The sequence below is a fragment of the Mchenga conophoros genome, linkage group LG9 (genome assembly GCF_057382185.1).
Source record: "Mchenga conophoros isolate Kocher_MC1m ecotype Shallow Benthic linkage group LG9, M_conophoros_male_GT1.1, whole genome shotgun sequence".
NCBI lineage: Eukaryota > Metazoa > Chordata > Actinopteri > Cichliformes > Cichlidae > Mchenga > Mchenga conophoros.
In genome coordinates this window covers 15,904,259-15,929,756 of record NC_140534.1, presented here as the reverse complement: position 1 = coordinate 15,929,756, position 25,498 = coordinate 15,904,259, and the positions used below count along the sequence as shown (strand labels likewise).

At 42.2% G+C, this 25,498-nt stretch overlaps 1 protein-coding gene across 4 annotated transcripts in view; it reads right to left on the bottom strand.

Annotated features, from left to right (window-relative positions):
- Positions 1–25,498, bottom strand: part of drosha (drosha ribonuclease III) — a 143,826-nt gene that overhangs the window by 81,521 nt on the left and 36,807 nt on the right. For 3 of the 4 annotated variants that reach the window (XM_085286693.1, XM_085286694.1, XM_085286692.1), the window contains 5 exons: positions 22,489–22,596; positions 5,297–5,435; positions 5,135–5,195; positions 4,993–5,043; positions 4,789–4,848 (listed from right to left, as the gene is read on the bottom strand). In XM_085286693.1, the coding sequence (XP_085142819.1) occupies positions 4,789–4,848; positions 4,993–5,043; positions 5,135–5,195; positions 5,297–5,435; positions 22,489–22,596 (419 nt within the window). The remainder of the gene's footprint in view (positions 1–4,788; positions 4,849–4,992; positions 5,044–5,134; positions 5,196–5,296; positions 5,436–22,488; positions 22,597–25,498) is intronic. The other variant, XM_085286695.1, reaches the window with a different exon arrangement.

Here is a 25,498-nt window from a genome sequence, read left to right as displayed (position 1 = left end):
AAAGAGCAATCTATTTTTCCCCACTGACAACAATTGCCAATTTTTTCTGTGTCAGCGAGAGCACAAGTTTGTAATATTTGTGATATGCTTAGGTAGGAATTATTTTTTATTTCTTTTATTTATAACGATAAAGAAAAGAAAAAGCTTTAAAAGACTAAACTGTGATCTTTTCCTGAACCTAACTCAGAGGTTTCTAACGCCTAAACCTCACCAAGTCATTGTTAATGCCCGAGCTCAACCGAGCGCCATATGTTGAATGAATATTTAAAAATGATACAAATGATGTGTGAAAATCTGCGTATGACTCAAACTGGTGTGAGCAGTGAAATGACTCCACCATCAACCCCTCCTGTCTCAAAGTGGAAAATTTTCATTTATGAACATGGACGAGAATCGGTACATAGAAGGGTGGACACAGAAATAACTGCCTGTTGGCGAATGACATGACATTTACAGCTGGTAGTGGCTAGTGTTTGTCAGTTATTTCATTAGGTCTACATTAGAAAGAAGGTTTGGTGAGGAAAAGCGGAATAAACAATGACATAATGACAAAATACAACAACCTATATTTTCAACTGGCCAAACTGGTATAGTCTGGTATGTCTAATTCCCTTTAAATGTCACGTTTTTGGATTTTCTTCCCTTTCTTTCTTGCCGATTCTTTTCTGAGCCAAATGTCTGAATCATCATGAGTTTTGCATATTTGTTACTGACAAAGAAATATGCATGGCTTGACACACCACCCCGAAGTGAAGCGGTTAAGTGAAGGAGCTGTGCCAACACATTTCTTTGACTGATGACAGCAGGCTGACTGAATTGCCTTTTTTCCCCCCCATAAAATATCTCAGGAAGTTCATCCATTATTTTGTAAATGAAGGATTTGATAAATGTGACATTTTCTGGATGTACTTTTTCAGACTAAAGTAGTGGATTTTTTTTAGCTTGTTATATAGGACTTGAGATCAAATTGGGCTGTTCTTGGCCCATGAACTAAAGAGAGTTTGACAGCCCTGGTCTGTCCAAAAAGTTTAATGCCATTTCACGCTGCCTCATCCTGCATTTTCAAAACTCTTCAAGACCGACTAATTAATTTTCCCGACATATCCAGCCTTTCCAGGTCTGCGCTGGAACCCAGAAAATGGCGGCGGACGCTTGAGTGGTTCCACAGCTGGGTTCCGCGCTAGCAGGTTCCATTTTCATTACGGTCCGGCGTCTCCCTAACTGCGGCGTGTCATTTGATTTCATTTGAATTAAAACAGGCAATTTAATTCAGTCATTTCTAATCAATGCAAAGAGAGGAAAGCAGGTGGCGTTCTGTTTTTCCAAATTCACGAGAGGTCCATTTGTCAGGGTATTGTGATCTTAGTGTGGAAACAAAACACTTAGAATTAATAAAACCCACTTAGTGTAATGGAAAATAATGAGACCAGAGACTCTTGGTTTGCTAGCCAAAGTGTCAGTCACACAACCCGACTGAGTGGACTCCACAGCAATTTTCAGGTAGGAAAACACGCTGTATTTATATCTCTGCTTATTAATAGCCTCCACCAACTGTGGCACTTTCCAGACACCAACTGTGAAGCTCATCTGCAGTCTGTTCCTCGTGTGCTTTTCTTTACGTGTGCTGCTGTACTTTCTGGCCCAAAAATAAAGAAACCAAATCAATGCGCCCAGCCGTGCCTCGGTGTTTCTTAACACAACTACAAACATGACTTCACAAGCATTTATCTTTAATAATTTTTACTCATTTAAACACCTGGACTTAAAAAAGTCCTTCTGATGAAATATTTACTTACAAATATTGCACGTGGCCTTATTTTCTTTACATCAGCTGCTGACCCTTGTAAAAAAATAATCTCGCTGCTCCCCTCTACTCAACACTAACTCCCACCCAGCGTTTGGAGCTATTCAAATGTGCAAAATATTCTGTTGGCTGAACAGCAGAGACGCAGATAGCCTCCAAGGGCAGTGCATGCTGGAGGTGCACGAGGCAGTTGGCCGGATCTGCTGTAGCCATTTAACTGGACAAGAGGCTGATAAATAATTCAGAGGGCCAGAGCGTAGGCCAAGCATGTCTCGTCAGACGCTAACAATCAAAGAAGAAGGCAAAAGAAGAGGAGGGGGGTGAGAAGGAGAGAAAGTGGCAAAACATGCCCGGAGATACCAAGAGAAACAGAGGCTAACCACCTTCTTTGTAACACAGTTCCTGGTGCATAAGGAGCTGAAGCGGTATCCTTTGTAACCCAGTGTCAGCTCCTATTAAGGTTTAATCCTGTTCCTGGATGTTATGGAAGTGTTAGCATTGAGGCTTACAAATGAAATTCTGGTAGGAGAAGTTATGCTGGTGGGCAAATGGAAATCTGATAAAAATCTATTCTCCCTTTTCTATGTGCATGTATGCGTGTGAAGGGTACACCTCGCGGAAAGAGAAAAGCCCTTTTCTTATATGTTACAGCATTTATGCTCGGAGACGGGGGAGGAGGATGTGGTGGAACAGTGGGAAAGTACAGTTAGTGGCACACTAACGGACTTCACCGCGATGGATTTCAAGTCAAATGATTGAAATGTGATTGAAGTGAAGACTTTCGGCCTGTCATTCAAGGGTTTTTACAAAAGTACCTCATTAACTGTTTATTAATTAGTGTATTTTCTGCACTATAAGGCAAACTACGAAGCCGCACCACCTGATGGATTGTCGGAGCATTAGGGCTGCCGTAGTCAGGAGCCTCACCGAGTAATCGGGGTCCCAAATTTCATCCTCTTCATGTCCCAAAGTCAAATGAACACTGCAGCATCACTGAAGAGTTAAAAACTGTCTAAATTCTTTCATCCTTAATAAAATGATCAGCGTTGCTCCTTTACCAGGAGTAAAAATTAAGTTTAACATCCAGGCATCCTTTAAAACAGAATTTATTAAACTTAACAGAGTTAGAAGTTAGCAGGAAGTTAGCTCGCCAGTTTCGCTAGTTACCTAAACATGATATAGCATGTTCTGACTGAGAGACTTCTGAAAAAAATAAAACGTACAGCTCTGCCATCACTTCCAACATAAATGAAGACAAGAAACTAAACAGCAGTGGCTTTTGTAGGGTTACTGAAGTTGGACTAGCTGGTATATAATGATGTGCTACGTGATCGCTAGTGACACAGCTATGTTAGCATAACATAAACAGTGAAGCTGCAGGATGAACGCTAACTTTTTTACACTCAAAAGTTAGAATGAGGGTTCCTGATGGTTATGGACTTCAGTCAGGAGCACAACTGAGATAATCCATCCACAATACGAGGTTAGTCATTAATATACTGCAACAACATGGGAATAGAGCAGCTGCGAGAGAATTCAACATTAATGAATAAATGGTACGGAAGTGGAGGAAGCAAGAAGAATGAGTTGAGTAAAGTTTGACTTATCTGACTGTTTTGCGCCTTATGGTCCGAAAAATACGGTATAGCCTTTTTTTATACATAGTTCCCAATTTTCAGAGATTCAATAGTAATTAGGCAAGTTGACATAATTTATACTATCATTAATATAAGGATAAGTACACTCTGGGTCATCATTTATCCCACTAGCACTAGTTCCACTCGCACCACATGCCCATGCCATAAAACTGTGATCGGCCTCGGATTATCCTCCTCACACCGGTACAAGTTAATTTTAGTCTCCTCTGTCCAAACAGCTTTTTTCAGAACAGTTTCTTGAGGGTAGCCAGTGGTTCATGCCATGCTGTAAACCCTTTCTATTTCTATGCATGGAGGCATCTCTTGATTGTAGACCTTGACACAAATACACCTGCCTCCTTGTGTTTCATTCCACATTTCAGACCGCATTGTTGATTTGGTCGCTCCTCAAGTTTTTATTACCTCTCCAACAGCCCGCCCACCCACCATAACGATGTCCTCCCTCCCTCGCTCTGACGTCCGTTTGGACCACACCTGGAATCAACCCGAGAACTTTTATCTGTTTAATCTGTCGTGAAATAATAAAGAGATGTTTTTCAATTATGTCCAATAACTTCTGAGCCTCTGAAAGCAGAGAACTATATATAAAAATGGGTGTACTTCCTAAACTGTTAATGAACCCCTTGAATCAAAGCTTAAAGTCTGCACTTCAATCACATCTTGATTGTTTGATTTCAAACACTGTGGCGGTGTGGAGAGGCAAATTGCCAAAACACACACAAAAATAGTGCCAGTGTCTAAAAACTATAGCTACTGATAATCTCTGCACTTTTCTCACGTTTCCTCTCAGAGGAGGAGGAAGTGGTGGAACACTGAGGAGGTAGGTGGGCTATCTCGCTAAGTAATGTATGAGATTAGTAGTAGCTATATATATATATATATATATATATATATATATATATATAATGAGCAGTGTGTGCTGTGCTTAGGTAAGTGCCGGACAGCAGCGCCCGCACTCACCTGGCAGTCAATAACACAGTCAGCATTCCAGACAGCAATTCCAGACAGCTAATTGCAAGTTGTCATGGAGAATTTCAGCCTATTAAAATAGGTTGAGGGCGGCGTGAGAGGTAACGAGGAGGAGGAGGTGGTGGGAGGGGTGGGGTTTACATCCCAGTTCCAATTACCAGTAAATCACTGTCTTGAATGAGTTGAAAGTATGGAGAAGAGCGTGGCTGTGACAGACGAGGATAGATGTAGACAACGAGAAAGAGGGAGAAATGGAGTGAGAAGGTGAGAAAGGAAAAAAAAGACAAAGGCCGATAGTGTTCTCGTCGGCTTCAATTAGCGCAGGTGTCTATCAGAGGCTCGCAGGCGCTTTCTCACCTGGTGAGGAACTCGACAACAGCATCACCGAGGAACTCCAGTCTCTCGTTGTGATTGATCCTAGAGATGGGGAGGAGACGAAAGGAAAGGCGGAGATGTTAGGACATTAGAAGAGGTAGCAGGAGAGATGGGCTTCTCACACATGCACGCACACTCTCTCACACACACACACACACACACGCACACACACACACACCTGCTCACCTGCTAAATCCCTTGCTTTCACAGTTAAAGTTAATTTTCTTGTCAGCAGGCCTGCCGGGTATATTAATCACAAGAATCGTCCCTTTGATTGCTCCTGTGGTCAGTGATAGCATGAACAGATATGTGCCCGCAGGCAGCCTACCTGGAAGGGGAGGGGTCATCCTGTCCCAGACGAGACATGATGTTAATCAATGTGTTGATTCCTGCGAAAAAAAATTTAAAAAATCCCCGGGATGGTAGGGTTAGAGTTGCCTGATAAAAACGACTGGTCATTTTTAGAGTAGGAAAACATTGAAATAAAGACCTTTTTTCCTCATGTACATGTGGTGGACCTTCCTGTCGCCATATTTGGGCTGGCGGATGCCGCAGTTGGACAGCGAGTTGCGGGCGTGGTCGGGATTCATGCCAAAGTTGAGGTGATGGCTGGGGTGAGTTAAGGCCAGCTGAAAGAGAGGAAACGTTCGTCGATTAACAAACGGGGATATTTTGAACACTTTGTATACCCACAGGAAGTTGCTGTCACACTTTGAAAATCTGACTGGGATGTTATCTGAAATACTTCTACGTAGTTTGTGTCAGGAGGTCCTCCGTTTTGGATAAAAAATACCTGTAGTGCGTCTGAATTTGGACAATTATGCATATTATTAGTTCCTTGTGACCATTTCAATGGTCTCACAGGGTGATGATCATTGTTTAATACAAAGACAAGTGTTGAGCAGTCTCTCCATTTCAGAGCTAAAATTTCCACACTCTGCATTTTGACCGTCACAAGGAATCCATGCAGTACTTCATGAAGTTGTACCCGATTGCGTGAATGCTCTTAGAAGCATGTTACAGTTTGGCATCTGTGAGTGTGCTTGGGTGCAAGTCACGTGAATTTCGTCACCAGACAACGATCGCAAGGCTCTGAGCGGGCATCGACAAGCCGGCTGCTTTTTAATGATCGCACAGATTTATCTGCAGAGGTGCCAGCCTACAACGCAGGACCTACGCAGGCACCTTTTAGTCGGACTTATCAAAGACTTAAACAAAGAGTAAAGTGACTGACTACTCATCCGTGGTGTCTCCAGCTGTCTGTGTCCACAACTAGAATATAATAGCCGCTTTACAATTCCCTCGTCTCTGAGTCTGCTAGGGTCCAAGTGACATAAATTTCATCATCAGACAGCAAGCGTGAGGCTCTGCCGTTTTTTTGTGACTGGCAGACTCGTCCACAGAGACTTTGCATTACAATACACCAACTACGCTGCGCCCATCAGACAGACTTCAAAGGAGAATAACAGGAATGACTGCTGACCTGAGGTCTACAGCTGTCTGTGTTAAAATAGCAAGTCTAAGTACGGTAGTAGCAATTTGAAACATATTTGTTTGATGTAAGCAGTGGTTCTGACTGTATAGAGCAGACAGACAGAACATGTGATGTCCATTCACTGGCTGTGATATGTCACCAGACTGTTACCTAAGCAATCCTCACATGCACGCTATCAGGCATCACACGGGGGAGCTGCTCGTTAAAGGCCATTTAATGTCTGATCTTTTGAGTCCTGTTTGGTCTGGAACAGTTTAGGCTGCAGTGCATGAGTAAAAACAGCTTTCTTTGCAACCAGGAAGGTCACCTATATATATATATGAGATGGAGTCTGCATTACTGCCGACTAAGGTAGTAATTTCTAAAAGGCCAAACGCTACAGTGGAAAGCGTTGAAGCACTGACCCATGCTGGCTGTTTAAACACAAGCCCTTGTGTGGCTACAACTTATATGCAGTAATCATTCAAGTACATATAGTTTTAATCAATCAAATAATAGAGAACGAGGCGTTGTTTCTTTTTTCTGCTTAAAATTAGATCCCGGCCAGCAGACACCAGCAGGTCATAAAAACAAATCAAGGCCAAAATCAAGATCAAACTTCCAAATAAACAGCTCTAACTAGGAAGACCGCGCTCAATACGCAATCGCATGGAAAAACAGTTTAAATGAGGGAGCCACACTCCATGAAGAGGATCTCAGACAAGCTGCCAGAGGCAAGCACCAGCAAAGAAAGGAGAGAGTCCCGTATTCGAGCACCTCACATCAATGCCCACACTGCGAGAACATTAACGGTTCCAGAATTGGCCTCTTCAGCCAATTAAAGACCTAAAATAAGAACTACCCAAGAGGCGCACCATACTTGAGTTGTGAGTGTGCACCGATTACAGTATTCATCTGCATCCAGTGGCAAACATCCACTTATTGCTAATAGAATCAATGAGGTTGGAGGGATTTGGATTTTAATTAAATATTTTGACAGATAGCTTATCAACTATTGTTAAAAAAAATAGAAGATAAGAACTGAAAGAATTAAGGCAATATACTCTAAAAGACTCAAACACTGCAACGCAAAAGAACTCCATAGTTGGACCAATGCTTTTATTCGGTATTGTGATTATAATGGTTGATGCAACAGGTCAGAGCCATTCACTTAATCCTCATCCTCCGCTGCAGGCTATTATCCTGTCCTTTAACAAAATGGAGGAAACCATGAGCTCCAAACAACTCCATCTGAAAGCGTCTTTGATTCAGTGTCCCAGATGGCAAAATGGTGAATAAAGCTAAGGCCATTTGCCAAATACAGCAAATGGATCACAGTAACATTACCAAGACAACGAGTGTGAGGTCACCTTTTGGCTCGTCGCCAAAGTGAGACAGAAAAAAACAGCAATTCTGCAAAGTAGTTTTGGATCAGAATACTTGGGCGGCTTTCAAATGAATCTGAGCAAATTGCACGTTTCTTCTCATTTCATTCCAACTTGATTGTTTAAGAAAGTTAAAATCTATTAAAAAAAAAAAACACGCACAAACAGAACATCAAATATTTTTCATGACTCTTTTTCACAGCGCCAAACACTAAAATAAAAGCCACTAATTTTCCAAAGAGTTTAATTTACCTAACTTTTACAAAATATTCCAGTTGTAGTCAAATGCAAAGTTCCTGGTATATGCATTGCTCGAGTGTTTGGGCTGCTTAGGTCATGAGACTTTTTTTTCAGTGATGCTATTTGCATTCTTAATGCATTTGTTGCTATTTTGCATTAGTGACTATATATATTGACATCTGAGCTGCCACTTGGGAGCAGAATAAAGGAATACGGGAAAAACAATTGACCTCCAGGTCAGTGTAGAACCGCCAAAAGCTGCAGTTCCTCTAGTGGCCTCTTGAGGTTGGTTCCAAAAGTCAGTCAATCCCAAAAGACTCCCAAGTTAAAAGTCCAACTTTACAGGATCTCTATTAATCATATCGTCTGGCATACCAGCTGTATGGTTTATGACAGGGGTCGGCAACCTTGGGCACGCGTGCCACAGCCGGCATGCGAAGGGTTAACTGATGGCACGACACGCAGTCAATTAATCTAAGAAGGTGCATTAAAAAAAAATAAAAAAATAAAAAATGGCCGGGCCAGAGGTGCACAGTGCAAATTAGCTCACATAGACACATTAGTTGTGCCACTTCTTAATGACGGTATCTTAGCTAACAACCCAAACTACCAGATTCAACTTGTAATTGGCTAAAAATAACTTAGCCTACCGGTGAGAGGGACGTTGCTAGCTGGCAGTTTTAAAATGCAAGCGATGTTGAAATTTCCACATTCCGACACTTCAAATACTTCAGGAGCTGTCCGCTCAGCGCAGCATCAGCACCACTGAAATAAACGGATACATCCGTAGACTTGAGACAGAACTCACAATGCGTTTTGTGGACTTTCAGGTTTATGGACCAATGTTTTCTTTTATGATCAAACCAGAAAGCTTTAATGAGCAGTTGGGTTTGCATTAAACTGGATGGACACAGAGGACATCGAAATGCAGCTGATAGAACTGAAAAGCTCGACACTATGGGGGTCAAAGTTTGGAGAACTACTAACGCAGCTGGAATCCACAGCTGTGCGTGTTCATGGAGCTGCATTTTCACCTGCTGGACATTACTACCTGACAAGTTTAACTGTCTTCAGAACATTGCAGAGGCCTTATTGACAGTATTTGGCTCTACATATCTGTGTGAGCAGATTTTCTCTCACATGAGTCCTCAGGTAGCCGTCTGAATGCTGGACACTCGGAGACCTGTGTATCTGAGTGGGAGACCAGAGATCACATTAACATGTGTATCCCTGTATTAACAAATATGCCCTACTGGCCCAGTTTATTTTTCTTATCATTGTTGTGAGGAGACCATAAATAGCATTTGCATTTGCTGTTATGGAGTTCTTGTTATGAATAAAAAGTGTCTTTTTTGTTTCAAAATAGCTGATAGCTGCTAACATCTGCGAACAAATATACAGTGGCTTGCAAAAGTATTCGGCCCCCTTGAACTTTTCCACATTTTGTCACATTACAGCCACAAACATGAATCAATTTTATTGGAGTTACACGTGAAAGACCAACACAAAGTGGTGCACACGTGAGAAGTGGAACGAAAATCATACATGATTCCAAACATTTTTTACAAATAAATAACTGAAAAGTGGGGTGTGCGTAATTATTCGGCCCCCTTTGGTCTGAGTGCAGTCAGTTGCCCATAGACATTGCCTGATGAGTGCTAATGACTCAACAGAGTGCACCTGTGTGTAATCTAATGTCAGTACAAATACAGCTGCTATGTGACGGCCTCAGAGGTTGTCTAAGAGAATATTGGGAGCAACAACACCATGAAGTCCAAAGAACACACCAGACAGGTCAGGGATAAAGTTATTGAGAAATTTAAAGCAGGCTTAGACTACAAAAAGATTTACCAAGCCTTGAACATCCCACCGAGCACTGTTCAAGCAATCATTCAGAAATGGAAGGAGTATGGCACAACTGTAAACCTACCAAGACAAGGCCGTCCACCTAAACTCACAGGCCAAACAAGGAGAGCGCTGATCAGAAACGCAGCCAAGAGGCCCATGGTGACCCTGGACGAGCTGCAGAGATCTACAGCTCAGGTGGGGGAATCTGTCCATAGGACAACTATTAGTCGTGCACTGCACAAAGTTGGCCTTTATGGAAGAGTGGCAAGAAGAAAGCCATTGTTAACAGAAAACCATAAGAAGTCCCGTTTGCAGTTTGCCACAAGCCATGTGGGGGACACAGCAAACATGTGGAAGAAGGTGCTCTGGTCAGATGAGACCAAAATGGAACTTTTTGGCCAAAATGCAAAACGCTATGTGTGGCAGAAAACTAACACTGCACATCACTCTGAACACACCATCCCCACTGTCAAATATGGTGGTGGCAGCATCATGCTCTGGGGGTGCTTCTCTTCAGCAGGGACAGGGAAGCTGGTCAGAGTTGATGGGAAGATGGATGGAGCCAAATACAGGACAATCTTGGAAGAAAACCTCTTGGAGTCTGCAAAAGACTTGAGACTGGGGCGGAGGTTCACCTTCCAGCAGGACAATGACCCTGAACATAAAGCCAGGGCAACAATGGAATGGTTTAAAACCAAACATATCCATGTGTTAGAATGGCCCAGTCAAAGTCCAGATCTGAATCCAATCGAGAATCTGTGGCAAGATCTGAAAACTGCTGCTCACAAACGCTGTCGAACTAATCTGACTGAGCTGGAGCTGCTTTGCAAAGAAGAGTGGGCAAATATTTCAGTCTCTAGATGTGCAAAGCTGGTAGAGACAGACCCTAAAAGACTGGCAGCTGTAACTGCAGCAAAAGGTGGTTCTACAAAGTATTGACTCAGGGGGCTGAATAGTTACGCACACCCCACTTTTCAGTTATTTATTTGTGAAAAATGTTTGGAATCATGTATGATTTTTGTTCCACTTCTCACGTGTACACCACTTTGTGTTGGTCTTTCACGTGGAATTCCAATAACATTGATTCATGTTTGTGGCTGTAATGTGACAAAATGTGGAAAAGTTCAAGGGGGGCGAATACTTTTGCAAGCCACTGTAATTCTATAAAGTTGTTCTATATAGTGTGTAACTGTTCATATAGAGCGTTATTAAATTTATTGCTAATGCAATCATATGGCACATTGACTTCTGAGGAAATTTTAGATGGCACTCATCATCAGAAAGGTTGCCTACCCCTGGTTTATGAAGTAGGTGAGAAGTCTTGAACAAAGCTCAAAGAAGTCCAGTCAGTTTCACAAACTTCACAAATAGGTCAAGTTTTGTTTTTTGTTGTTTTTTTTTTTTAACTCATCCATTTGGATTTTAGGAGGACTTAAAGGTTAGGGAAATGGCCAATTTGACTCCCAGATGGACCGACCTTGGCAGATGCAGCCAGCAACTGTCTGCTAGGCCTCAACTCAGTTATCCCAAGTTAATGAACTATACCATTTGTATGCAGTTTGGAGCATTATATTTGAGCTGGTAAATAGTGTGGCTTGCGTTGTGGAACAGCCCATGTAAGAAGTTCTCCAAAGTTGTCAAATTTCTACTGTTAAGACCTCAATTTTCTTTATATACACTCTGCTTGCTCAAAAGAAAGTAGTAGTAGTATTCAAGAGCTACAATGTACAAACACTAACAAAAGCTGCCCTTTGGCATTCGTAAGTGCTTCTTGTGTCCTTCTTTGCTTTTTACTGTCTTATGTGTCTTTTCCACTTTGTTTGTAACCACAGATTTAAAAAGACAGACATCAAAGTCATAGATGAGATCAATTGCCATTCCTGTTTTAGGCTTCTACTAAAGTAGAATGATGTTTCCAGTTCATTGGAAATATGGATAAAATCCTACTGTATCCTAAAGGGCTCACATTTATTTAGAAGACAATGAATCAAGTTAGTTCTAAATAAAATAAATAATTGTTGTTTCCACAAAAAGAAAAAATTAAATTTCATTTATACAACATGAAATGAACAATTTCAATAAAGCTACTTTTGGTTTCTTCCTTATTCACAAGGTGCCGCCACAGCTCCACATGCTTGATTTGGCAGATTCTTTATGACAGCTAAAATCCAGGGGAATTTGTCTTCCCCAGAAAAGAAGCAGCTGGTTTTGGCCATCTATCACCTCTACTGGATGGCTGCAAATGCATGAAATCCAAACGGTGCACACCATAAAGTGGCCCGGGTTGCTGTGAAAACTATTGTACTGCAATCAAGAGTTCTCAAAATAATAAAACATTGAACTGTATCTGGACCATTTCTGTTAAAAAACATAATGAAAATTGAGGAAGATGGTTCAACATTTCTGGGCTAGAGCTCCACAGGACTCCATTTATTCTAGACTCTCTCTTTAGTATTTATAAATTCTTTGCAGACAACAACGCAATACCACAAATACGCTTTTACAAAGGGCAAGTGCAGCGCACAGTGAGCAGCAAAAGCCAAACTGACAGCATTTAGACATCAACAACATGACCAAAACCTCCCGAGGCCTGGTGTAAAATCTCCACAGAGTCTGATTTCCATTTACCATCCTGGACTTAGACTGACTAATTGACTAATTACCAACTGTAACACCAGAAAAGCAGCCTAATAATGCTGGATGGAGGAGAAAGAGGGGAGGTAGCTCTACTTAGGTGAGCTGCTAAGAGAGAAAAAGGATTCCTCTTCTTTCTCACAGAGAAAGTTGTTTGCATGAAAATTAATGACTAAAACTTTCAAACCTGTAAAGAGAGCCAAAAGTGGGAATTTAAAGTAAAGCAACCCTGAAGGAAACGCATTAGTCGACATTCAGCTTTGTTTGAAAAAAAAGGACAAAAACCGCTGTGCCTAGAAAGACTGCCGCAGCTGAACATCTCAAACTCGCTGAGGGAAGAAAAAGGGAAAAGATAGGGCTCAGTAGGATATGTCAAGCCTTTATCAATCTTACATTAGGAGAATGTTAATCTCAGCCCAGAAAAAATAAAAAGACTCCAACTACTCTTTCCCCTGGGCTTGCTTTTCAAAATGCTTGTCTCCTTTCAGCCAACTTCAAATCAATTTCAAGCTCCAATGAGATATATATGTAAAACGTTAACAGAGAGGTTTCAATATTTATAGTTGCTCAAGAGGCCTTCAGCTTTGTAGCCCTGAACACAGAAACGACAAATTCAACAGCATCTGTTATTTTTTTCTTCCCTGGTTAAAAGTAACAGCATTCTGAGGGAGGTGGGTAAAAAAAAAAAGTCAGTTATTTGACATGACACAAACAGAAATCAAGCAATTCTCAGCACCGCGTTGACACTTTGATGAGAAAAAAATAAAAATATAAGTAAAAACAACCCACCACGTCTACATCCAATCTCACCTCCCCCATTGTGTGATGTCAAACACCAGTCAATGACTGCCTACTACACAGCCTGAACTACGGTGCTGGGCCCTCTAAAGAAAAAAAAAGTATGAAACAAAATACACGAGTAAACACTGCAGATCCCTCACTGCTAAGAACAACAACCAACAGCAGTGATTCTGTGGACAGGATTGACGTCTGCAACTGTTCCTGTCAAGATAATGACTCCGTTAAGTATTGGAGTGATTCGGATTTAGCGATCGCTGCCTCGGCTGCTGCTCGACCGCCTTTGGCTAAACGGAAATAAACATCATCGCTCAGCTGAGAGCAGAGGACCTGACTGGAAAGGGTGCTGCTCGTGCACCCGCGTGCAGGGAAAACCGATGGGCCGATCTGCCTGCTTGGCAAACACAATGATGTAATTACTCTGTACAGCTTTATTTAAAATAGTGCATGGATAAAAACCAGGCTTTAAAGGTTAAAGAAAAAAACAGCAAAAAAAAAAAAAAGGGGTTGAGGATATAAAACAGAGTTACCATTACGTTGATGGATGTTCACGACACAAGTCAAAGCTTGAGCAAAGAGATTCTGTCCATCAGAAATCCTTAATACATAATCCAGTTTGTGGCGTTTTAAAGATTTGACAGCCATAACGAGGCAACAGCTTTGGTTGTATGCTTTGGATATTTGTGAAGAACAAAAGAGAATATTGGAGATCTGTTCTGAATGATGGCCGTTTAGCCACATGATGACAGCTTGGCTTTCAGTTCTTTGAGAATATAACCGCGCTCGTTATCACGTCCTTCACATAATGAAATACTTAGCGAATCGCCTTTCATTCATTTCTTATGGAAATATTGGTGAGAACAGGTTAACTCTTGTGTGGAAATAATCTTTTAGGAGGCACAGATGAATATTATAAAATAGGCACATTTGTTATGGAAATATCAAGAAGCGAGAGGAACACACGTTTCATAGTTTTCCCTCCTCCTACACACAATCACATCAAACCATTCTCCATCCAGTGTTTCCCCATCAGCAGCTGCTGAATGCTTCATGGAAAAGGTGTGCCTTCACTAACACTTAAAAACAGTCACACTTGACCCATGTCTGAGATCGCCAGGAAGGTTATTTCGGAGTTATGGTGCAATGGCGGCAAAAAGGAAAGTTGGACCGCCCCTTTTTGTACAAGCTTCGATTGCGGTGGGAGAGAAAGAGACGCAGCCCTTAAGGATCATGAAGGAGAATATGGATGCAGCATATCTATCACTTATGCAGGCGCAAAGCCATGCAGAGTCATGTGATTTTTGTCCCACTCAACAATGTGACTGAAGCATTCTGGGCTCGTTGTAAATTAGACTTGACTAACTGCACTGCATCACAATACTGATACAGTCTTTTACCAACATGCCATGAGGGTTTAATCTATAAAGATTTTGTCTCTGAACAACTTCGCTCACTAAGTAGAAGCTCATTAATTTCTAAAAATGTAGGATCAGGCTTGAACAGAGTTATGTTTGATTCGTTATTTTTGCAAGGGATTACAAAGACATAGACGCATGTTGAAACAGCTTAGGTTTTACTGATTTCTTTGATTTGGAAGCTCCCACAGACCCCGCGGCTCTTTGAGGACTTAGCCTTCAATTGGTGTTGTATTTAAATCTGTTTGTTAAGTAATTAATGCGTTTGATTCAATTAATTCCAATCTGGTTGTTGGTGTTACCCCCGTTTTCATCCTGCTGAGTGAGAACTCCAACGCTGGCATCTTCCTCGCCTCCATACAGCTGGCCAATCACAGAATGGAGTGGGAGTGAATATCGGATGGATTGTTAGAAAGGTACAGAAATGGTTTGATACAACCCTTCTCCAATTTAACCCCGGGCATGTGTGGGAGAAGGTGGTTTCCAGAGCGAGCCTTCCAACAAGCAGTTCTGATGAACCACAGCGGGGCACACCACATGGAGACTGCAAGAACTGTAAGAAATCCACTTGGGCTCCTTGTATTTTCTCAGACAACTTTATGAGAGGGGAGTGGGCAATATTAGGCAAGTTTAAGAGTTAACAGTTCTTTCAGTCTCTTCACTAATACATAATGCAAACTATATCCATTGCAAACCACCTTTGCACTGCAAGCGGTGCTCTCCATCACAGTGAATCGAAGAATGTAAACATCAGGCAGGCGCAGTAGTCTTCAAGATGAATCATTCGTACAATATATCTGTCTCGTGTTGTGGTAGTTGTATCAATCAGTCAAATCAGACAAACTAGAAATATAAAACTATAGCCTTAGGTACTGGTTCAGATTAAGCGGCTGAAAAATGAAGCAAACTGGCTATAGTTTTTCCCCTCAAAGTGAGTCAATCGCAATCGACTCACGGTGTCTGAACGTACCCAGCTTCACAGCACAAATAAACACGTTTACAGCCAGTTTTTTTTTTAAAAAACAGAACAAAACAGATATTTTCTTACACAACAAGTCTGAGTGGGATGTATTTTAAATAACCCATTGACCTAGATAACTGAGTTAAGGGCGTGGTCACATTGATTGACAGGTGTCTTGACAAATGGAGCTGAAAGATATCTCTTAGGCCTCGTCCACTGCTCTGAGTAATTAAAATGGACCTCTTCCATGTGTGGGTGATTTTGATCCATTTCCAAGCATTTTTAAAGTTATTTGACTAATTTTATGGTTTGCTATTTGACACAAAGCATTTGAGTAGTGTGTACTTTGGTTCTGGTGAGTGAAAATCTAGTATTTTACTAGCCTGTTGGTTATATATACCTACATACATATATATGGATTGTCTGAGTAAAGATTTAGTTTGCCAAACTTTGGTATAGTCTGTCTAAAACATTTCTTTAAATTAATTCTTTAAAACAAAATAAAAATAAAATATCCCTAAAAATTGATTTGTTAAGGTTTCTGAAAAACCTAAAAATATTTATGCAGTCTTGAGATTCTTTTTCGGGCATTTCAACCATGAGAAACCCACAATCATGTGACCTGAATAGCTCTCACAGCGATGGGTTGGGGCAATATCTTACAGAGGTTTCACACTTTGGGTCCAGGTATGTTAACGACCCATTCCTTTATGTCACACCTTGGCTTTTGACTGCGATGACTCGCGTGATTAATTGTGGGTCAACGACCATCAGGACTACCTTCAAATGGGCCAACCCCCAGTAGGGATTAAATACCCGTACCTTTTCACCAATTTGAAATGAAGACGTCTTGGATGAGAGGTGAAACATCTTTACAACCTGATAGAAGTCTCCAGTTGCTTTTTTTTAAAAGCACTCAAGACTACAATGTCTTGGATGACTGAAAACCTAAGCTTGAGCGTGAAATTCTAGTATGTATTTTATAACTTTGATTGCACTGAGCTAACCAAATCTGCTAGCTAGTTAGCTGAAAATGTAAGCACTCGGGACTTTCTAAAATGATCACACATTGGGCTCCAAAAGCAGCAAAAATGCTAAATTTTTACCTTCACAACAGTACTTCACAAAGAAATAGGTGATGTCAAGCTGACTACACCTATTCTCAAGCCTTAGCCAATAACAGCAATCAACCCTTTCAATTCCAATATTAAAAAACATCTGGTGCCAAACACCCAACCTGGCGGCCATATTGGATTGTCAGAATTCGGAAAGGTCTTGTACACATGGGTCCAATTCACGCTACATTTTAGCTACTGTTAACAGTTAGTTCCATATTGTAGTTCATGTGTTCAGCAACCACAAAAGTCCTGGCAATAAATAAATACTGTATCATTCTAATATCCAGCATACAGTACATAGCACTAGCAATATTTTATTTTATAAAATGAAAAACTCAGGTATTCAACCTGAAACAAAAGAAAACATTCAAAGCATGTGAAACGGTATTCCTCAACTGAATCAAATGGACACCTCAATCACATGGATGGTAATGTGTCGCCATGAAAACAAATAAAATACCCCAGTACACAGAGTCACAGTCGTATTCACAGGGGCACACAAACAAAAGCATGCAATATCAGAGGCAGGGCTGTGGACTTGTACAGTTAAATTATTGAGATGCTCTGTGATGCCTCTCATTCTGTCAGCATGGGTCAAAAGCAAGGAACGAGGATGAAGCAACAGGGGGCTGGGTGGGATTATGAGGGTCTGTTGGATGTGGGGATGCGGGAGCATGTGGCGACCATGAACACGTGTCTCTCCAACCCTGCCCCGCCCCTCCTAAGTTTTAAATGTTAAATGTTTAACGGGGAGGCTCTCAGAAGAGGAGCTTCAAAGGGCCCAGGCTCCACTGCAGTCGGGCGGGGGGGAAGTGCAGAGTGCAGAGGCTCCCGCTCTCAGGCTGGGTTTTTGTCAGTTGCCTCATGCCGGGATCACATTGCCTTTCTCTACTGCATAAGCAGGTATGTTGCTGCACAGAGAATCAAAAGATGTTTCATGGCTTCGCCGACTGAGTTTACTATGGTGAATGTACATCAGCAACATTTATTCTCCTTACAATTTGGATTTACAGATAAGCGTTCATTAAACATTATAGAGAATGAGCTGAAAACAAGCATCGATTGCACCCAGCTCTTCTCAGATGATAAGCCGCTTTCATCTCTTATGAAAAAAGGGAAATAAATTCTCATTCCTTTAACAGGAGTACAGCTCATTACTCTACATAGATGGAACAAGAAAAGCCATTCACAAATACATATTCAACTGCTCCAAACCCAGACAGACCACTGAAGTCTGGCTCCTCATTGAAGAAATACTCACTATAGCCTTCAACATGAGGATTTAAAGACTGTAGGCAAGTATATATGATGACCTGTGAGTCAGTCTAGTCTATATTTAAAGATCCTGAAAAGCATTTTCATGAAGCACTTCTGTTTTTGTTTCGGATTTGAAGTGTGAAATGTAATTAATATTTATAGTATTATTCCAGGGTTTTCTTCCCATGCTGGTGCTGTGCATAGAAATGAGCCTAATAAAGTGTGTTAAGTTGGTATAATTCTACATGTCAGGCTGGCTCAAGGACTTAAGGAGTGAAACAAATATGTAAAATTAATGAGATGAAATGCAGATAAAACAAAAATAACTATATTAATAATAATAATAATAATAATAATCACTGTCAGCCCAAAAACCAGGAAGTGGTGATACATTTGTTGATCCATATACAGTGCAACCACGTCATGCGCACGCTTTTCTTGGTGCGAAAAGAACAAACTCGCCAGTTTGAGATTATTTTTGTTTTATGCCACAAACCAAGCTGGTAGACCCAAATGAAGCAGTCAGGTGAAGGACACCTTGCACCTCTACATGAAGAAACAGGTGAGGATGAACAGATGCTTTTAAATTATCACCTCCAATGTGTGGTAGCGTCAGTTCACGGTAGAACCGCTGAGGGGGTCATTTTGATCCCTTGGTTTTTTTAAAAATCATGTAACCACATCTCATATTTCACAACTTTTCCTAAAGTAGGTGGTTTAATTTAAGTTTTTAGAAAGATAATATGTGATGTGGGGGATAAAAAGATAAAGAATTCATGATTACTTATACCTAGAATCACTGAGGACGTCATTTTGACGCCACAGAAAATGATGTAAAACAACAGATGTGGTATTGCTTAGCAACACAAATTTTAATATGACGCCTGCTGTAACGTGAGACACAGCTAGATAGCTGTGATTGATAAATAAATACATAGGGCACTGTAGTTAGGTAAAAGATGATTAATAACTGCAGGGCTGATGGGATGTTGGCCTGGGTCAGAGGGAAAAGTGTGGCGTACCGGGCGGGTTGCAGGCTGTCAGGGCAGTGGGGGAACCGTAGCTGAACTGAACAGAGTGTGGAGAACCAATCTGAGCAAATACAGAGTGAAATCCTGAGCAAATTAACCAAATCTGATGGTTATAGGGCCTCAGGAGGAGAGCTGAGGGGCTAAAGTGCAGGCAGATTAGGATGGTCTGATAAACTTTAACATTAATAAATCTATTAAAACGTGTTTCTTATTCTATTTTAGTTGTTTTTTTCAGTATCTTTTTTAGGGCATCTAACTACGGAGCCCTGCAAGGGACATTGGAGAAAAAAAAAAATAAAGATGAACTTTTGCGAGATCTTCGCAGGTCGCATTTGAAGGCCGAGTCGGTGTATCCTTCGTGGCCCAACTGTTACGGCCCTATCAGGGCCTCCTCCTGAAGGTGCTTGTGTGGGCGTGTCCTACAATCTCTTCTGCCTGAGGTGCCACCTTTCTCTTTTACACAGCTGACTCGCATCAGTAATTAAAAGTATTTAAGCCCAGGGAAAGGTGAGCTCTGGGCCAGAGTGCCATGTGTTTTTGCTGTTTGCAGCTAGTGAGCTGCGTGTCTGTGTTTGCAGCTAGTGAGCTGCCCTCTCTTTTTGACTTATGTTTTACTTTACTGACCAACGCTTGAGTTTTGTTTGTTTCCTTAAATGGTGATAGCAGCTTGTCCGTCTCTTTTAGTTGAACATTAATAGAAACTTTAATAAAATTCTTTAATTTAACCATTTTGACTCTTTTTTCTGACCCGGACACATTTTGTTATACTCCCCCACCCCCTCATCACCTAGACCCCTTTTAGGGGAACGTAACGCCAACCTATCCCAGAATTCATAGCACGGCCCAGCCAACTATAGTTTCCAACAATGGCAGCAGCTACTTAGTTTTAATATTACTCTTTCTGCATCACAAAATAAACTTCTAACATATTTTCAGGCGTGAATGTAGCTGTGTAAAGTTCAAATATCTGCTCGGCTTATCAAGACATCACATATTTGCAAAAGTGCTGTTACGTCTGTTACCCACCAGCTCGAAGCTGACCGGGAGGTCGAGGCCACTAGAGGCTCACTAGAACCGCACTCCCGGCGCATCGTGCCTCGACCTCCCGGCGCATCGTGCCTCGACCTCCCGGCGCATCGTGCCTCGACCTCCCGGCCAGCTTCGAGCTGGCGGCCTCCGAAGGATGCGGCCTATTTTGCGAGATCTCACAAAGGTTCATCTTCATGTTTTCCCCTCCAATGTTCCTCGTGGGGCTCCGTATCTAACACCACTTCATCCAACATTCAATTTTACATTTTTTTGTAATCCTTCTACAATAATTAAATCGTTTAGATGTATAAGCTGCTGTTTTTGTTTAGTGAATGCTACTATATATTTTAAGATCTAAATCACTTGTAAAAGTACTTATTTTGTAAAATATTTCACATATATTTATAAATGAACAACTCAGCTTCTGTAAGAAATTACTTGTTTGTCATTGCTCTTGTTGTAATGCAGGGTCAAAACAAGCAACAAGCAAAGCTGGTGCTTTGGCATGCATTACGCAAGACTGACCAAACAATCCACGACAATTTGTTAGTCGTACTGAGGAGAAGCTCTGGCAGTCTGTGTGTACACCCTCCACTGCAGCTGAATCACAGACAGTGTTAAAGATGGATGGACTGTGGCTTCTGGGTCTGAAAAGTGAAGCCAATGCAGAAGAAACGCCTTAAACCTGCATTTTTTTTTTTTCATGGCCACCAAGGGATGAAAATTTCTCAGGTTGTATAGAAGTTTATGAGAAAACAGCACTCGGCTCCTTTGCTCTGTGACCTCAGTAAAAACTTAGCTGATGGTTTTTTGATCGCAGTGACTAGTCTCAGGTTATATTGATGATAATATTTAAACAACTGGCCACCCTGGATAATACAGGATTATCCAGGGTATGCTGACTGAGCGCAGTTTCATAGCCAGATCTTCTCTTTTGCTCATCACATGGTTACAACTTGCAATGCAACCAGTTCGCTTCCTTGTGTGTTGGTGTTTGTTCCATTCTCCTTGAAACAAACAATATGGTAGCCACTGTGCCAAAACTTTTATACCTATGCGTTCGACACAACTAAGGATAAATTATATTCAAAGCACACAAACCTTCTATCAAAGTACAATTCATTTGTAATGCAATCAAAGGGTGGGAGCTGATTCTCCTCATGTTAAATGAGCAGAATGTCACAGGAAAACATTTATCTCATTAAATGTGATCATCCCATCCGAGTGGAGGCAAATGAGAAGTGACGGCGGATCTGAAACCCGCTCTGACTCGGAGCGGGGCTGTTTGAGCAGGCACCGCTGCACTCCTGCAGCCGTTCTGTCTGAATCTATCTGGGCGCAGAGTGTGTGTGAGTGCTGTGGGACATTAGGCGCTGCTGTGTGTGTGCTGTAGATGAGGAAAGTGTTTTAAGCCCAGCAATGATGGCTCCCTACTTGGGTCATTTCAGTCCCAGTAGTGGCGAACTGCTGACAGCCCTGGCTTTGTCCACACACAGATACACAGCGATGCCACTGTATTACCACCTCAATGGCAAGAATTGCAATGCAGGCAGGCAACAGGCGCTGCAGAAGCCTGTAGTGCGCGCTGCCTGTGAGCTGTTATGTATAAATGATTGTTTTTCTTTCCATCTGTGCGTCTTCTACGGGAGATGAAGGAGTTGAAGGAGAAAGGGGGAGGGACAGATCAATTAACATATCCCTAGAGAGACCAACCATTGAAGCTCAAATGGACATCTTCACGATGAAAGAGGCCGCAGCTTGTCAGCTACCGGCTGGCCTCGCAAGCCAGTGTTTCCTTTTTAGCGCTTGTAATGACAGGTCGTCATTATGCAAACGACAAAAAGGCCAATCATTGATCGATATGTGCAAAAACCACACACAAATGCTCTCAGACCACTGAGCAGTCTGGCACACAGACACACAGAGCCCTGAGCGAATCTTAATGCATCCTTCCCTTTTTTAACTATGTATAGGCTACAACACATTGATTTCTAATGTATCAGGTTATGACAGCTCTTCAATATTGCTGGAGGCAGCCGTGGAGCTCACTCTGAGAGCACACAGCTTGAGGCTGTGGACCTGACAGGGGAGAGCTGGCATTACGGAGGAGGCTGTCGTTGTCCTGACTACTGTCACTGCAACTCACAGCAGACCTGGGCTGCTCACTGCAGAGATATGACTCAGGCCAGTGTGTGTGTTACCTTAGCTGACTCCTGAGCCCCTGTTTCCACCTGAACTATCCCTGCAGAGGTGGATCGGGCACAGTAATGAGGGGAAACGCTGCCTCCCTGGATCTCTGTGCATAACAAGCTCCTGCACAGAATGTTTACTTTTTTATCGGCCTATCTAACCTGTAGACTGTGCACCGCCTGAAAGCACTGCACGGATTCGCCTAATGTTATCTATCTTGTTAGTTATCATCTATGCCAGCCTTTAAGTAAGCTTGGGACAGGCCTTCACAGTCACATCAAACAGTCATGACAGATTCTTACCTGAAGGAGGCAGCGCTCCTTGAAGACATAGGCGATGAGCTTATCCAGATGCATGAGACACTGGTGGTAGCGGATATGATGGGTGAGAACGGGGAGCATCATGGCGTGCTGTGGAGGACAGAGAGAATTGACAAGCAGGGTAAGAAAGGAAGACAGGAGAGGAAGAAAAAAATAGAAAATCTCAAGTAACAGGAAGAGGCAGAGAACAAGGATCATGGCGTATATGAAAGAAAAGTGAAGGGAGCGTGTTTTGAGAGCAAGTGTGATGAAGAGATTGGGAGAAAGAATGGGAGAGGGTTGATGGAGGGAACGGGGAGGGAGAAATCAATCAGCCAGTCATTATTTATTAAGTGGTGCTCTGCAACAGAGAGATGAAATAATCAAAAACCCAATTGCTGTAGAGCGAGAGGGAATGACAGAGATGGGGGAAATTCACATTTGGACAGGACAGTCAAAATCGAAGCCCATTCTGACATGTTGACACACTTACATTGGAACAAACGCTGACAGCCCCCGCTGACCCTCACATATGAAAAGAAAAAAGTTTGAGTGCAACAAAGTAAAAGAAAAGTCAAGGGCAGGGCGGGGTTGGAGGATGAGCTGCGAGTGAGGGGAATGTGACAAGAAAAGTGGGAGTTAAAGCGAAACAGTCGGTGGTCGGATACTGAGCTCGGCAGTCTGCAGAGCCAATCTGCGGAATCATTAGCCGAGGCTTATCAAGTCTTCCCCTCGGAGTGACTGAGAAACTGTAACAAAGGCTGGTGTACACACATTAACCCCGTGCCACCACATGAGAGAGGAAGGAGCCGTGCATGTTTTAATTAGTGCTACTGGGGAGGGTGAGCCCGAGGCCCGGCGGCTACAAGCGGTGCTGCCACGTAGCCCTGGGGCCATCACAGGGGCCGTGGTGACACAGTCCCCGGGCCTTGTTAAGCAGCCAATTAAACAAAGCCGGGGCCCGGTCATGTCTGCTGCTCCTGACCTGTTCTTACGACTGCCTGAGTGACTGAGTATGTCTCTGTGTTCACAAAGGCAGGGTGGGGGCTTGTTAGAGAGTTGATACGCCACTAATTAAAAGGTGAGAAATTCCTAATTTACTGTCACGGGTGACGTTTGGGTATTTTGGACACCTTCCAACCAGGCCAGCAGCCTGAATTCACTTTTTCTTTGATTTAAGTATTACAAGCACGACTCCACACCAAGGCTTTACTCTGGGAAGCCAGTCAGGTTTATTATCTTCCACCCAAGCATATTTGGCACCTCATTTTAGCGATAAAAAAAAGTTATATAATTATGCGTTGGAGAGATTTATACCACCTATTATCGATTTACAAAAGGATAACTCCATGCTAGACATGCTCTTTTCCAGCTTTTGTTTCTACTTTAGCGTCTTGGACTACAGCTCTCGCTTTTGTGATCTGCTGTTTGCGCAATCCAATCAGAACCTACGGTGGGTGGAGAAATGCAGATCTGAAGGACTACCATCAGAAGCTACAGTGCAAGACGGCAGAGCTGGAGCTGGTTGGGTGGAGACTAACCCAGCTTTCACAGTGCATGAGCCTAGGTAGACCCTGGAAGAGTCGCCATCACGGGACTAACACAGAGTCAGCAACCCTATCGTGCATCTCTTTGGACTGTGTGAGGAAGCCAGAGCACCCACTCAAGGGCTAAATTCAAACCCAGCACATTTTGGCTTTTCTCTGACGGATGCATCACGACCAATTTGCGTTTCACCGTCTTGCCCAAAGACGCTTCAACATGTGGTCTGGAGGAGCTGAGTAACCAACTAGTCTTCTGATTAGCAGATGACCCCCTCTACCTCCTGAATCACAGCCGGTAGAGCTACTTAATTAATCATTAAATAACAATTTTGTTAAATTAACAGCAACTTGGCTAGTGAGGCAGAAAGCAGAGAGAATACATTGAGAATTATGAATTGAACAGCGTGTCTTGGCATGTACAGGGAGAACACTGCAAACCGGGACTGCTGTGAGGCGACAGCGCTAACCGCTGTCTAACCACCTATGCTTCCTGTTTCTTTTCGTTGATAGGCTCATTTATTTTGATGCACATTGAGCCATGTGTGATGTGAGTGAAAGGCCTCTGGTTTACAGTGCTTCCACAGATTTTATTAGGCTGTATATATTGTGCAACGTAAACTACTGCAGAAATTCACCTTTGCAGGCGAGCTTTATTACCTACCCCTAACACAGCTGATACAGTTGTATTTCTCCATGCTTTGCCTTAGTTATATAATTTATAAGTAGGTGGATTAATATATATATATACACTAAGTAATTGCTGCAGAAAACATAGACCCGCCCACACTTATTCTCTCCACTGTAGAAAAAGAAAAACAGACTTCCCTTTGAAATGTTTTTGACTGTCTGACTGAACATAAATGTGATCAGGGAGCCAAAAAGAACAGAAAACAAGAGAGTGAGAAAAAAGGCAGTGAATAAAAAAAAAAATTTAAAAAAAATATGAACATAAAATAAAATTGTGATGAATAAATAAGTCCCATCTCTGCCCCCGATGTGCAGCCCGGTCCTTGACAGAGCCTTTCAAGTGAAACAACCTTGGTGTTGCCGAACGATGTTTGTAACAAGGGGGTTGATTTTGCTCCGGAAAAAAAAAAAAAAAAAAAAAAGACGAAGTCTGCTTTTAAAATCGAGAAACTATGGGTCAGTTTTGCAGCTATCTATTGTCTGTGTCACATGTTGTGTAGACTGTACCGCTGCAGTTCGGACTGAAATTATTCATGAAGCAATTAGTCGTAGCGGTACAGCTTGAAGCAAATATAATTGGACAGCAATTATGGATCGGATTCTTCTTTGCTAGACCTTGCTGTAAGAGGGGCCTGGCTTGCACGGCTAGAACATTCTGTCATTCCTCTCCAAATGTGAGCAGCAGCATCAGCTGTAGGATACTTTCACTGCACTACATTGATAGTGGGTGTGCCGAGAGAATAATACGTGCTACGCTGATGCCAATTATCTTTTCAGTAAGA